Source organism: Gracilinanus agilis, chromosome 2 (assembly GCF_016433145.1).
Source record: "Gracilinanus agilis isolate LMUSP501 chromosome 2, AgileGrace, whole genome shotgun sequence".
NCBI classification, from domain to species: Eukaryota; Metazoa; Chordata; class Mammalia; order Didelphimorphia; family Didelphidae; genus Gracilinanus; species Gracilinanus agilis.
The window spans coordinates 663,828,863-663,843,991 of NC_058131.1; the positions used below are offsets into that span (position 1 = coordinate 663,828,863).

The 15,129-nt window shown below is 45.4% G+C and overlaps 1 protein-coding gene across 1 annotated transcript; it reads right to left on the bottom strand.

Annotated features, from left to right (window-relative positions):
• Positions 1-529: 529 nt before the first annotated feature.
• Positions 530-12,269, bottom strand: PPIF (peptidylprolyl isomerase F). The gene is made up of 6 exons (XM_044665804.1): positions 11,461-12,269; positions 8,135-8,165; positions 6,234-6,322; positions 3,449-3,545; positions 2,690-2,765; positions 530-2,134 (listed from the first exon to the last, which is right to left on the bottom strand). The coding sequence occupies exons 1-6, from the start codon at positions 11,662-11,664 to the stop codon at positions 1,999-2,001; spliced, it is 633 nt and encodes a 210-aa protein (XP_044521739.1). The 5' UTR covers positions 11,665-12,269; the 3' UTR covers positions 530-1,998.
• Positions 12,270-15,129: the final 2,860 nt, after the last annotated feature.

Sequence of the window (15,129 nt, forward strand, 5' to 3'; positions counted from 1 at the left end):
TGAAACCATGGCATGGAGGGCACATGGTCTGAGTGCCAGGCGGGAACAACCAACTACACCCATGAAATTATTGATCTTTAGAAGCTTAAAAGAGATATTATAAATGAAAGGATTCTTTAAAGCATACTTCCTATCAGTTATGTTAATATTTTTTAAACCGTTACCTTCCATCTTAGAATCAATGCTGGGTATTGGTTCCAAGACAGAAGAGCAGAAAGGAATAGGCAATGGAGGTTAAGTGACTTGCCCAGGGTCACATAGCTAGTGTTTTAGGCCAGATTTGAACCAAAGACCTCCTGTCTCTGACCCTGGCTCTCAATCACTGAACCACCTTGCTCCCCTCAGTGGCTTAAGTTTTTGCCCAAGGTTGCAGAGATTAAGCACCAGAGGGATTTGAACCCAGGTGCTCCAACTCCAAAGCCCACATCCCAAGTCACAATAGCAAACAGCCTTTTGAGAACTGATAGACAATATAGACAATCTCCCCCCAAGATTACTCATACAAGACAGGATTTTTTTGTAACAAAATAGGATTTATTTTTGCATTTTATTAAAATCAGACAATCAAGTGTTTAAAAAAAGATTTTATAAACTAAGTCAGCTTCAAATAATCTCAGCACATTTTTTTAATAGAAACTAGGTTATCTACCTATACAGAGGTCAATTGTGTCCTCTAGCATCAATGGAGCACCAGTCCCCACCAATAAGCCTTTCCTAAGACATGTTTTCAAGTTATTGGTGACTTTCCACCCAGACACATAAATTCAGAGTGGACCAATATTGCTCACAGCTTAATTCTCTATATTTGTTTACAAAAACCCACTTCTACCACGTGGAGCAAGTCTCAAGAACAGCAGAAGTATTTTTTGACTTCACAGTTTCCTACATCCAAGGGAGCCTGGCTCAAGTCCATGGCTTGTTGCGGGTTCCATGGTCCCCACCAGTTATGGTCAGGCACAGGAGAGCAAATGGACCCTGAAACAGAAAGAAGGCTTCCACCTGCTTCAGTGTTGAAATGAGAGGCAACAGGGGTACTATCAGAATCAAGTCTCTTCTTCTTAGCAAGGTCAGGATGTTGGCCAGCCAAGTAAGGGACCCTTGGAGGGTCCACTGCAGATGGAGCCTTGTGTAAGAGAAGAGGGGTACAGATATACTAGAACCCAGGGCTGAGGAGCAAGCTACAGAGAGGGGAGGATGGGAGGATAAAAATCAAGAAAAAAGATGACCTCTGTTGGCTGTACCATGGGTAGGTTCCAATACACCACCATAAAAAAATTCTAGGATATCAGAGAAGGGAAAGGGAAACCTTGAGAGGTTATCTGGACACTGTCCACCAGGAAAGCACAGCCCAGAGAGGAAGGGGCATCCCCAAGGTCACACAACCAAGACAAGATCCAGCTGTCCCAGATTCTCAGACCAGAGCTCTTTCAACCGTACCCCCACTTCTCTCCAAGAAAAGAGAAGGCGTTTTTAAATAGTGAAACAAATTAATTAGATCTTCCAACTGGGAGGGAAAAAAATATCGCCACCTTTTGTCAATAATACTTGTGAAATTTGATTTCTCCTCTCCTTAGTCAGGCCATACCTTCCCCTTTGTTGATAAGGCTGATGGGCACGCAGATAGGCACCCAGCCTGGCTAACTTCCCTAAGAGTGACCACCCATATGAAAGCAAGGCTGAATGCACTCAATCCTGCCTTTTCGGAAGCAAGAGAGACCCTGAAGGCTCTTAAATAGGTGCATGGCTCATAAGGCTCAGGTTCTAGAAGGAAGCCCTGGTGAGTTGGATGGGAAAAAGATATCTAGAGATAGAAGCTCAAAATGAAAGAGCAATGTCAGAAAAAAATCAGATGCTGCCACAAATTCAGGCCTCTCTGGACACAATGCATGCCACGAAGAATCCCTTTAAAAAAGGAGTCTTTTGTAACGGGGGAGAACAGGAAAGGGGGAGACTAGAACCAACATGTTCAAGTAACAAAAAGCCGTCCGCGGCGGACGGTTAGCTCAGCTGGCCGCAGTCTGTGATGACGATCTTCTTGGACGTCTTCCCGTTCTTGGAGCCGTAGGATTCTATCTTCTTCACCACGTCCATGCCTTCCTTGACGTGGCCAAACACGACGTGCTTTCCATCCAGCCTAGGAGGAGGGGCAGACAGAGAGGACTCAGGGCCACGCTGGAGACACAGTCACCAGAGACAGACAGAGTCTGCCAAAACTAAGAGTAGCTGCCTCGGTGGATGGAGAGCCAGACCCAGAGTTGGAAGATCCTGGGTTCAAATCTGGCCTCAGACACTTCCTAGCTGTGTGTCCCTGGGCAAGTCACTTCACCCCTATTGCCTAGCCCTTTCTGCTCTTCTGCCTTGGAACTAATCCATAGTATTGATTCTAAGACAGAAAGGAAGGGCTAAAAAAAAGAAAGAGCGCAGCAGGCCCTCTGTTCAGCAGGAGCATCCTTCTCCCCTACGCTCATGGCCACATTTCTGCCTGCCTCGGTCGCTTCTACCTGAACGTCCCCCCCGTGCCTAGCCTCAATGCGCTAAGACGTGACCTTAATCCTGACCTGATCCTGTCCCTGTAAAAGGATGGGGCCGGTCTCCAAGGTCCCCTTCAGCTCGAAGCTAGGATCCTGCCCTGACAGCACGAGGATCGTTGGACCTCCAGAAAAACCTCCCCTGGGCACACGGCACTCACCAGTCTGTCTTCATCGTGCAAATGAAGAACTGGGATCCGTTGGTGTTGGGACCCGCATTTGCCATGGATAGGACACCTGTAGTAAGAACAAGGGATGAGATCAGAATGCGGCCTCCAGCAAACAGTACCAACAGGGTCCAAGAATGGCCCCCTAAAGTCAGAAATCCACGGGAACACTGTAAATCCCACGTGTCGTTCATATTCCCAACAGAGAAGATGGCGGGAGGGGAATGGATCTGCTTCACAGATGTGAAACATGAAGACAAGGCAGATCTAGAACCAGGTCTAGAACCTCCTCAGGTCTAGAACCAGGGGAAGGGGAGGCCAAGGTGACAAAGCACACAGCTGGAGCCCAGACCAGAGCCAACGCTGACTAAAGGACTGCAGGAAGGACCCAGTGAGACTTTGTAAGATTAGATTTTAGGAAATGGAAGGAAAGCCATCCCCTGGTTTTTTTCCAAGCTGATTCCAGAACTATCGTTTTAAGGGAGAGCACAGAACTTCCTAAGTGCCCAGAAAGGAATGACAGGAAGAAAACGGAGAACTGGCCACCAACCCAACACCCCAATACAGTTATAGGTGAGAAACATAATCGACTCTGTCTGAGGATGCAGGTGAGGGAAATAATGACAACCACGGGCTGGGGGTGGCCAGAGAAATCAGGAAAAGAGAACTTGCACCTCGAAGGGACAGGAAACCTCCTCCCACACAAGACCCCTTTCAGGCGCAGAGGCCAAAGAAAGGGGAAAAAGGACTGACCCGGCCCGACATGCTTCAGGATGAAGTTTTCATCTGGAAATCGGCTCCCATAGATGGATTTCCCACCTGTGCCATTGTGATTGGTGAAGTCACCAGCCTGGAGGATACAGATCAGATAATCAGGGACCAAACAGGGGAGCTGAGCTGCTCAAGAGGGGGGGGGGTCACCCCTCTCCCAACATGTCCCCCAAAAGAATGCCAAAGGAGAAGCTGTCTCAACAGGGAACGAGGGAAAACAAAGCTTGAAGCGCTCCCTGTGACATGTCAGACTCTTATGGGATCAGAACTCCAGACCCCAAAGGGACTTCAGCCTGGACCACCCCACTCTAGTCCAACTGCCTCATTTTACAGATAAGGAAACTGAGGCCTGGCAAGGCTAAGGAGGGACAAAATAATAGGAGGCGCTCAAAGAATCCTATCCTTTAACGATCCTTCACTCATTTTGGATTATTTGCGCTGATGTTCTGCTCCATTTCTACAGTCTAAAAAGAGCTGACTCATATTCCCCAAAGCCTTTATTTGCCTATCACAAGAATCAGCCGGAAGAGGCCCCCAATTTCCCAACATTCAATTCAGTCCAGGGCCAAAGCTCCTATCTTCCCTTGGCAGGGACACTGTGGTTTCCTGCCTTCCCCTCTCTGGAGTCCCGTGACACAGCGCTGCCTCGTGTTACCTGGGGATTCGTCCTTCCATCACCCTGTGCACTCCTACTCCCTAACAGGCTCTTCTACTCTAGGGTGGAAAAGTCTGCCGTGTGTCCACAAACACAAAAAAGAGAGGCAGAGGCAGAGAAGGGAGGGACAACCTTCCCACAAGCTCCCTGTCCTCTCTGTCCGAGCCCCAGAGGAACAGGGTCTGAGAACCTACAAAAATACATTTGTATTAACTTCAGGAGGGTTGGCTTCCTTTGTAGTCCTACAGATTTGGTTTTATGCACTAAAAACCTTCTTCTGAGAAGGAGTGAACAGGCTTCCCCAGACACTGCCAGAGGGAACCATGACCCAAAAAAGGACGACGTGGCTTGGTCCTGGGGCAGGTTAGTCAGCAAACTCCCCAGCCTGGGTGTGCCAGGAATGCTGACGAAGGGATGCTTATTATTTGGAGGCTGGGAGGTTCAGCTACAAGCTGATGAAGGCTAAGGGAAGCCCCCGGAAGCCAAGTGGGGTTCACTCCTCTGGGGCCAACTCCATTCAAGGCAACCTGGATGAAATGAGAGGCTTAAAAGGCTCCAGAGTGCCCCCGGACCCAATCAACCACGGCTCGGGCAGAGGCCTCCCAAGGACTGATGAGGGTGCCCAGCTCCATCTCTCCTTCAATGATGGCATCGTGGGAGGGAGGGCTACCCATGGGATAAAGTAGTTTGGGGGAAATTCTAAAGCAAAATAGATGGAATTAAAACTCTCTTCATGCTAAAAAATCGCCACATGTAGTAAGAATTGTAATAAAATCCCAAACAGGAAACCACATGTTATCAAAATAGCAAACAGTACTGCTGGCCCTGCAGTTTTCTCATGCCAATGTCTCCCCAGCAGGCACAGAACACCAGGGCACCAGGGTCAGTTTTGTCGAAGCTGAGCAAGGTGGCAGGGTCTGAAGCCTCAAGAGTCTCCCCCCACGTGGTCTTTCAATGCACCCACCACTGGGATTTCCCACATGGATCAGGGTACCAAGGGAAGGGAATAGGGGCATTTGTGGAGGAAGGCAGGGTAAAAATAGAGGAGAAAATGAAACAAAAACCCATTTCCATTGGTTCCTTCACACTCGCCCAGGACTGACTTTGGGTCTCTCTTGTACTCACCCCATTCTAATCTGAACTTCTCTGTGTTCCTGGGCATCCCTAAAAGACAGCCTATGCCTGTCGCCATGGAGACAGAGCTCAGGTACCACTGCCTCAAGGGGGATTCTCCATCCTCCCAGGTAAGGAGCTCCCCTGCTTCTGGAAATTATTTTGTATTATTTTCAATATCCGTTGTATTGACTTATCTGTGTAAATCTGTGGCAGAATGGAAGCTTGTGGAGGCCAGGCACTGTTTGCCATTTTCTTTGCATTTTACATGCCTTCCAGATCTTTAAAAAATGTTTGCTGATGGAGGCAGCCTAATGGCTCAGTGGATGGAGAGCCAGGCCTCAAGAGGAGAGATTCTGGGTTCAAATCTGGCCTCAGACACTTCTAGCGGTGTGACCATGGATGAGTCACTTAGCCCCCATTATATGCCTGGCCCTTGTTGCTCTTCTGCCTTGGAACTAATACTTAGTAGTAATAATACTAATTAATGAATTAAATATAATATATTTAAAATTTTGTATGTAATTACTAATACATAAAAATAATATTAAAAATTAATAATACTTGGTTTTAATTCTAGGATGGAAGTAAGAAAGTTAAAAAAAATGTTTGCTGAATTGTGGTTTTTCCAATTTCTTGCCTAAGTCAAACTCAAAGACCCCACTCTCTGGTAAGGATAATGAGGGACTCAAAAGGGATCCCTCATTCACCTTCCAGTCTGCATTGTCTCCCATCTTGGGGTAGCTATTCCAGTTGGGAGAATTCTTTGTCCTCATTGCCTCATCATTAGTCAACTCCATTATTATAGCTCCCCGGAATCCCCTATGATACAACCCAGCCCTGTATCTCCTCATATCGTTCTCTCTTCATCTAATCCTCCAAGACTTAAAAAGGTCACCTCCCCCATCATCAATTCATTCAGCAACAGTGACAGGAACAGCTAGAGCCTCCTGGCCAGATTCCCAGATCACAACAGGAAAAGAAAATTTAAAACATTACCTGACACATGAATGAAGGAATAACTCTGTGGAAAGTTGATCCCTTGTACCCGAAGCCCTTTTCACCTGTGCAGAGGGCTCTGAAATTCTCTGAGGACCCAAAGAAAATAAAGAATCAGAATTATCTCATTTTTATCTCAATGTCCCTTCTAACCCTGGGGTTAGAGATCACGGGGTCCATGAACTTGTTTTGAGAACTGTATTTCAATACCACTGGTTTCCTCCACAATCCCACGGTTTTTTGTTCTTCGTTTAAAAAAAAAAAAACATTCCAAGACAGGGTCCATTGGTTTCACCAGACAGTCAAAGGGATCGAGGACACACCAAGAGGTTAAGAAGATGCCTTTGGCTAGAGGATACAGTACAGGTCTTCTCCCAGCCAATGCCACCTTTCTATCCAAGGGTACCCAGGGTCTAATCTGCCTCTGGACAGACCCCTACAGGGATGTGGCTCCCTTAATAGAAAGAAAGCTCCTGAGGGCAGGGAGGGTTTGGTTTTGTCATTGTATAGCCAGCACTTAGCACAGAGCCTGGTACATTGTCAGCATTTAGTACATGCTTGCTGTGTGCTGATTATACTAGTGTAGACTCTTCAAACCTGAGATAAGAAAGCAGTATATGCAACAAAGGTGAAAATCACTGGATTTGGGATCCCATTTCTGCCTGATGCTAGCCAAGTGACAGTGGCCAAGTCTCATCACCTCTCTGGGCATCAGTTTTTTTCTTCCAAATCAGAGGATGGCATATGGGTCCAAATGCTCTACTCTAGTACTTTACCTTCTTTTTCTTTCTTTCCTTTCTTTTTTTCTCTTTCTTTCTTCCTTTCCTCTTCTTTCTCTCTCTTCCTTTTCTTTCTTTCTCTCTTTCCTTTCTTCCTTCCTCTTTCTTTCTTTCTTCCTTCCTTCTTTCCTTTCTCTCTCTCTTTTTCCTTCTTTCTTTAAAAAAAAAAAAAACCCTGCTTTCTGCCTTAGTAACATCTCTGAGACAGAAGGGAAAGGGCTAAGCAATGAGAGCTAAGTGACCTCCCTAGGGTCATGCAGATAGGAAGTATCTAAGGCCAGATTTGAACCCAGGTCTTCTGGACTCCAGGTCTGGCACTTTATCCACTGTGCTACCTAGTTAACCCTCCTTTCCCTTTCTCGAAGGATTCCTCAGCCTGACAGGTCTGAATCAATCAATAAACATTTATTAAGTGACTATTATAGATCAGACCCTGGGCATACACACACACACAAAAACGAGTTTCTGACCTCAAAAAGCTTCTGCTCTATTAGGGAAGAACAGAATTTTTTAAGGAGTGAATTCCAAAGGAGAGTCTTGCCTCTAAGGCAGACAACTTTGTTGGCAATTCGGATACTCAGTCAATGAGATGTGTTCCCATTATTTCATAAGGAAGGCTGTTTCTAGGGCAGATAAATGGCTCAAATGATAGAAAATCAGGCCTAGCAACAGGAGGTCCTGGATTCAAATCTGGCCTTAGACACTTCCTAGCTGGGTGACCTCTGGGCAAGTCACTTAGCCCCCACTGCCTAGCCCTTACCACTTTTCTGCCTTGGAACTGATACATAGTACTGATTCTAAGATGGAAGGGAAAGGTTAAAAAAAATTATTCTAAGAAGAAATTCCCAGGATTCATTAGACACTGCCAAAGGGATCCATGGCCCCCAAAAGGTTACAAAGCCCAAGCCTAGTCCATGGCCCTCATTTTACAGATCTCTTCTTCTCACCTGAGAGAGATGAGCAAACTAGAGATTGTAGATAATTTCTTGATTTCCATCCAGTTTTCTTTCTAGTGGACCATGATTTCTGCCCAGCTCAGAGTACAGAACCCCAGACCCCAGGGATGCTCAACAGGACAATTTAAGGGATGAGGTCCCGGCCCTCAGAGGTCAACACACTTACCTGCAGTCTTTGGCACCACATCTGCTTTGAGCTAGAGAAGGGAAAGAAAAAAAAAAATAAGAAAAAAAAGTCAGTTTAGGAGCACATCTAAGAGAATGGATCTCATGACATTCAGCAGCGGGAGAGTCAGCTCTGGACTAGTGGAGTGACCTTAGCCAGGTCCTTAATTTATATCTGGGTTACAAGTTTCCTCATCTATAAAATGATGGGATTGAACTAGATGATCAAAGGTAGATCGGTGTCGTAAAGAGATTTAGGATCATAGGAATTAGCTTTAAATGCCTGACCTCGGAGACCTTTGGCCAATTTCTTAATCTCTCTGGACCTCCGTTTATTCATCTGTAAAATGGTTTGACAGTCTATGGCTTTACAAACATGGTCTTATTAATTGCCTGTTATGTATAGGACCCTGCAAAAGAGAGAAAAAAAAAATGACAAGGTCTCTTCCCTCAAATAGATCATTGAGGCATTAAAGGCTCTGCCCCAATGGAAACTTCGTATTGGGCCAGAAGGACCCAATTCCAGTCTAGGACTGTTCTCTCACACACTGCCACCAAACGCTCCCCAGTACCATTTCAGGTTCTCTTTTATCTGGAGCCAAACAGACCTGGACTGTATCCCACTTTGGACACTTAATAATAGCTTGAAAGCAATGATCAAGATCAAGTCAAAACTTTTCTAACCTGGAAGTCCCTAAAGCTGCTTCCAGGGAGCCCGTAACTGGGCAGGGTCTTTAATATGAGGGGAGGGAAGGATAGGGAAGAGCAGGCTGTCTTCAGCCCATTTGCCAAGGCCTGAAGGTGTTACAAGAAGACAGGAGGAAGGAACCCTTGACCCAGAGCACTCTTTCAGTCCAAAGCAACCTTTCCCTCTGTCACCCTGAACTCCCAAATCACTGACTGCCTGAACCACGTTCCTTACCAAGACAGACAACAGGGTTTCATTAATTCATAAGGCATACTAGCTATATGACCTTGAATAAGGAACTTAAATTCTCTGAATGCCAGTGTCCTCAACTATAAAATGCAGTAACAATGGCTGCACTGCCTGCTTCACACAAGTGTTGTGAGAAAAATCCTCTCTAAGCTTCAAAGCCCTATTAAAAATGTCCATTTTTTTATCGTACTGTAAGTTGTAAAGTCCCACAAAAAGGTAAATTTATCATCTTTCCAGTACTTCCATACCTAACTAGCATCTATACAACTAGCTTACAAGTTCCTAAAAGGTAAGGATTTTAATAATAATAATAATATAAATAAAAGCTAACATCTAATAATGCTATTATTATGTGCCACTTTACAAATATTATCTCATGTGAGCTTTACAACAGTCCTGGGAGGCAGGTGCTATTATTATCCTTATTTTACAGCTGAAGAAACTGAGGCAAAGAGGTAACTTGCCCAGGGTCATCTTGTCTTTTCTTCTTATAGGGTCTCAAAATGTGTAACACATGAACTAAGCTCATTTAAAAAAAAAATCCAAATTTTGGGGCCAGAAGACATCATCTAATAGATCCTTCTCATTTTATAAGATAAGAAAACTTATCAGAGTGATTTGTGCCAGGTCAGAAAGCAAATTAGTGTCTGAGTTTAAGGGTAGGTCTCCTGACCCCTGGTCAAACCCCATTACCACCATGTTTATGTTGGGTAGAAGCCTTTTCTAAACCTACAAATGCTCACAGCCATCCTGTGAAGTAGGCACATAAATATGTCCAATTTACAGACCAGGAAACTGAGGGATGCCCAGAGATTTACATTAAACTAACTGAGCATTCAATAAATACTTGTTGTATTAAACTGTTGCTTGGTCCAAGATGATGATGACCAGGCCTAGAACAATTCCTTCCTTTCCAGGGCACTGAGTTAATACCAGCTGTCTAAATAATCAGAGGGAGCAAAGCAAGGAAGCCTCTGAGGACACAAAGAACAAGGGTCCTAGGCAAGGCTTGATTTTAACTAGCAGAGTCAACAGAAGACAAGGGTCTTATTTACTTAACATTGTACCAATCTCCCACACTGTTTAATTCTTAATTCTCCCTATTTAACAGAGCTCTAAGCCTTCTCTCAAACCTTTCATCTACATCTTCCTTCCCCCAAGCAGAACAGAAAATTAGATCATAACCTCCGGGAGGGTAAGGGGACGTGCCCTATTTATATTTCTGTAATATCTCCTAAAGCCCGATTTAATAATCAATCAATCAATCAATAAACATGAGGGAGGCCACATGGTGGAATGTAGAGTTCTAGATTTCATTTAAGAAAACTTGGGTTCAAATCCCAACTAGAACACTGTGCAGGAAACATGCCCCATTTATTTTTTTCTACAAAGTCTCCTAGAGCCTGTGTGTATATATATATACTGTATTCACACAGTATAGTGAAAAGAGTTCTAGATTTTAGTTAAGCAAACTTGGGTTCAATTCCCACCTTGAATACTTACTAACTAGGGAACTAGTCACTTAACTTATCAGAGCCTCAAAGTCCTCATCTGAAAAATGGGGATAGCCATGTACACCCTCTATAAAAGTGGGCTACCATTACTACTACAAGGAATGAGCTACATGAGCCCAAGGTTCCAGGAGGTTCTGGTTTCTTTTGGTTCCGGGGCTGAATGGGAATGGAGTGCTGGACTCCAAAACCTGAACAAGCAAACAGTTATGCAAATAGTTGCTGGGTCCACGTGACCCAGTGCTTTCCTTCCCCAACCTAGGAACCCAGAGTTCGGAATACTGTCCCCAACCCCCAAAGCCTGTGCTCTTCTCGGGCTCCGAAGGAGGGTAATTTGGCTGCCGAGGGGTGGATTCCGGATCCTAACGCTACCCTACCTCCCGGCATGGCGACATCCCCCCTTTATCTCTGCCCCCCAGATCCCCAATCACCAAACACAGGGGCTGGCTCCCGATTCTAAGGGGATGACCTTGAACTAGCTTCTTTCCCTCCACTCCTAAGGAGAGACGGGCAAGGTCTCCCCGGCCCGCCAGGCTACCTCGGAAAACCAGAGTTGGGAGGAAGGAAGCCACTTCGACAAATCTCTTCAGTTTCCTCTTTTGCAAAACGAGGCTCAGACTGGTTATGTGACTTTGGTTAATGCCACCCAGCAGGTCAGCGACACATCTCAGATGGGTGTTATAAGCATCTTCGCACCAGTCTGGGTCCGAGAGGCGGGAGGGCGGCCCCATCCTGGCCACGCAGCACCCCCAACCCCGGTGGCCAGTCCCCCAATCAGAGGGCCCAGCCAGGACCCGCCCCCTCCGCCGGTGACCTTCAGCTGGAGCCGGCCCTCCGACCCGCACAGCACGCGGCACTACACAGCACGCGCTCACCCACCTCCAGCACCACTCGGCCGAGTGGCTCCTCCTCGGCTCCCACGTCCAGGTAGACGAGTGGATTCTTGGCGGCGCCTCCAGCCGCGGAGTCAGAGCTACTGGCGCTGCTGCGTGCACCGGCCCGGACGAGTTTCGGAGCCGAGGAGATCCGTTGTGGGACCAGGCCCAGGGTAAGCAGGCGGGGGCCACAGCGTAGCGCCAACATCGCGGAACCTAGAGCCGGGGAAAGCAAGGAGACAGAGGCCGGAGTGCGTGCGTGAAGACGGAGCACGCCCACTGCGGCGAGGAGCGAGCGCGGAAGAAGCGTCCGCCTCCTCCGCGGACCTGCCTTTAATCCCCACGGCCACGCCCCCACGGCCACGCCCACGGGGCGGGGAAGAGCAGCCGGCCAGCGCAAGGTCACCCTCACTCCCCAGGCCGGAGCTACCTGTCCTTGCTCTCATCCAATGCGCCCAGCCCGAGCGGGACTTCCCCTGGGATTATCTCATTGGCTAGGGAACTCCCCCTACCCATGCACGAGGTCACTTTCTTTGCAATTTACCCCCTTAACAGAGGTTCCTAGAGCGGGAAGGTCACAGATGTATCAGACGCTGACCCCCAGAGCTGCGCCAGGAACGAAATCTCTCTCTCTTAGCTCCGGGCATTTTCTCTGACTGTCCCCGAGCCCTGAACGGTCTCCCTCCTCCATTGACTACTGACCTCTCTGAAAAACCCCATCTTTTCCTGGAAGCTCTTAATTCTAGCTCATTTCCTTTTTTTAACTGTTTCCTGTTTATATAAATATAACTTTGTACATATTTGTTTGCTTATTTCTTCCCCATTATATTGTAAGTTCTTTGAAGATAAGGACTGCCTTTTTTTTCTCTTTTTGTATCTCCTTGCATATAGTAGACATTTTAATAAATATTGTGACTACTGCTCTGGGCCTTCCTTTTAAAGCCCTTCTAAAATCTTATGACCCTACACTCCTTTTTTTAAACTCTTACATTCTTTCTTAAAATTGATACAGTATCGGTTCTAAGGCGGAACAGCAATTAAGGTTAAGTGTCTGGCCAAATTTGAACCCACTTTCCAGGGCTGACTATCCACTGTGCCACCTAGCTGCCCCTCCCAACCTCTCTTTTTCCCTCTGTTAATTGTTTCTTATTTATCCTGCATAGAGCTTGTTTTGTACATATTTGTTTCCACGTTTTCTCTCCCAGTTAGACTGGAAGCTTCCTGAGAGCAGGAATTGTCTTTTGCCTCAGTGTTGTATCCCCAGGACTTAGCAGCAGTGCCTGGCACATAGTAGACGCTTAATAAATATTTACTGAATTAAAATTAAATTGATGGATTCCAGATTCCAAAGACAGATGTCTATCTACTGTGGCACACAGTGATATTAAATTGTCCTGGAGTTACAGATGAGAATACTGAGGTTGGAATAGGAAGTGATCAGTTTATTGAATTTATATCTATTTGTAGGTCTACGGCCCCTCCAGAAAGACTACAGGCAGCTTAATAAAGAATTGGGTGGGTGGGGGGGGGGAATCTGGGTGGCTTAGTGGATTGAGAGCCAGGCCTAGAGACAGGAGATCCTGGGTTCAAACCTGGCCTCAGACGCTTCCTAGCTGTGTGACCTTGGGCAAGTCACTTGACCCCCATTGCCTAGCCCTTACCACTCTTCTGCCTGGGAGCCAATACACAGTATTGACTCCAAGATGGAAGGTAAGGGTTTAAAAAGTAAAAAAAAAAAAAATTAAAAAATTAAAAAATAAAGAATTTTAGGAGCTTGTTATTCAGCTCCTACTTGAACATCCTATGACACTACTAATTGGTGGAAAGCAAATTAAGAGGAGGTTTATCAAACCATCCAGCCCTCCCCATCCCCACTGGTACAGGTCACTTCTTTGGGAAAAGAACCCTACTCCCCTTCATTTATTAACCAAATTATGTTAAAAAGAAAGACATTCTTTAGTATTCCTAAGGACAAAGAAAATGCAAAAAGCAGTAGACTGGATGGAATATCTGACCCACACCCCTGATAGAGGAATACTCAGTAATTCTCCCCAATATAGGAATTGATTTAGGACCTTTCTATTCTAGAGTCCTGATGTAAGATTTAATACAGAATATATTCATTTAATACAGACAATAAATTCTCACATGAGCTTGGGCAAATCATTTCTCTCCTTTAAGCCTCAGTTTCCACATCTGGAAAGTGGAGATAATATTTGCACTATCTCCTTGTAATAATTGAACCCCTGAAGTCTTTGAGTATTCCAGCTCTGAAGCCCTTGATATTTTTTCCAGTTTCAATATGGCTGGTTTGTGTAATCAAATAGGCAAGCCATCTGGTTCAACATTATTTATTACTAAATCATGCAAATAACCTAATAGCAAAAGCATTTAATTAATATGCAAAATAGGTAGAAATAAGGAAACAAATAACCATCATTCTCTGCTACCCATACACAACTGAGTTTAATAACTACATCATCCAAAGGATGGTGAAGGAGATCTAGGGGAAATGGACAGGAGAGGTAAAGAAATTATCATTTGCTCTCTCATCAGTATACTCTCAATGGCCAGCAAGAAAAAACTGCTAACCTCTCCATGAAGGCTAGAGTTTGCCAAGGCCTCTTAGCTGTGGCGATATTAAGTTCTGCTAGGACCCTTAGGTTTGGGGGCAAGCTGGTAGTTCTACACCCTTTTCCTTCTGTAGGTCTGCAGAGAACATAGTTCCTGGCCATTTCATGGTACTTCCGATAGCATTGAGGTACCTACTTCCAGACTCTCAACTTCCTTTTCTTTTCCTTAAGGTTCTCCCTCCCTTTTCTTCATTTTCCAGTATATGCCCCATCATGCAGTCCATGATTCCAGGAGTAAGACCCTTGGGGGTCCAATATTCCAAAACTTTCTTGTTTGAAGCACAGGTACCCTGCCTCCTGATGGAAGGAAGTTCTTGAAGCTGGGCTGGGGAGCTCCCATGAAGGTCGCTCTGATCTTGTGCCTCTTGGGGGCAACTAGGTGGCACGGTGGATAGAATGTTGGGCTTAGAGTCATGAAGACTCAGCTTCCTGACTTCAAGACTGCTAGTTGGCTCAGAAGATTGAGAGCTAGCCTAGAGATGGGATGTCCTGGATTCAATGATAGCCATCCAGAGATGGGAGGAAAGACTCACCCAAAGAGGAGGAATAAAGAATGAATAATGTGGAATTTTAAATTAATATGCAAAATACTAAATATTATATTCATGGATATTTTATTAAAAATAAACTAACAGAGACCTAACTAAAAGATTACTAACCAGCCCACTCCCAGGAACAAAAAGAGAAAGAGGGAGGAGTTACAGCCAAATATAAAACAATAACGTGACCATACAAACGTGGAGATACAGGAAAGATTAAAGGGAATTTTGGGAAAACTAAGGACTTATGGGGGATGAAGTCCAAGGTTCAAAATCTCCATTTATACAATATACAAATATTGTATTCCCCCACCAGGATGCAAGCTCTTCGAGGGAAGGTAGAGTTTCATTTTTGCCTTTTTGTCACCAGCACCTAGTAAAGTCCTGTGTATAAAATGCCTAGCACAAGACCCAAAACTTAGTACTTAATAAATACTTGTTGCTTGATTTATAGACCTTCATACACACACAATTAAATTGTATCTAGTACTGCTGACATTT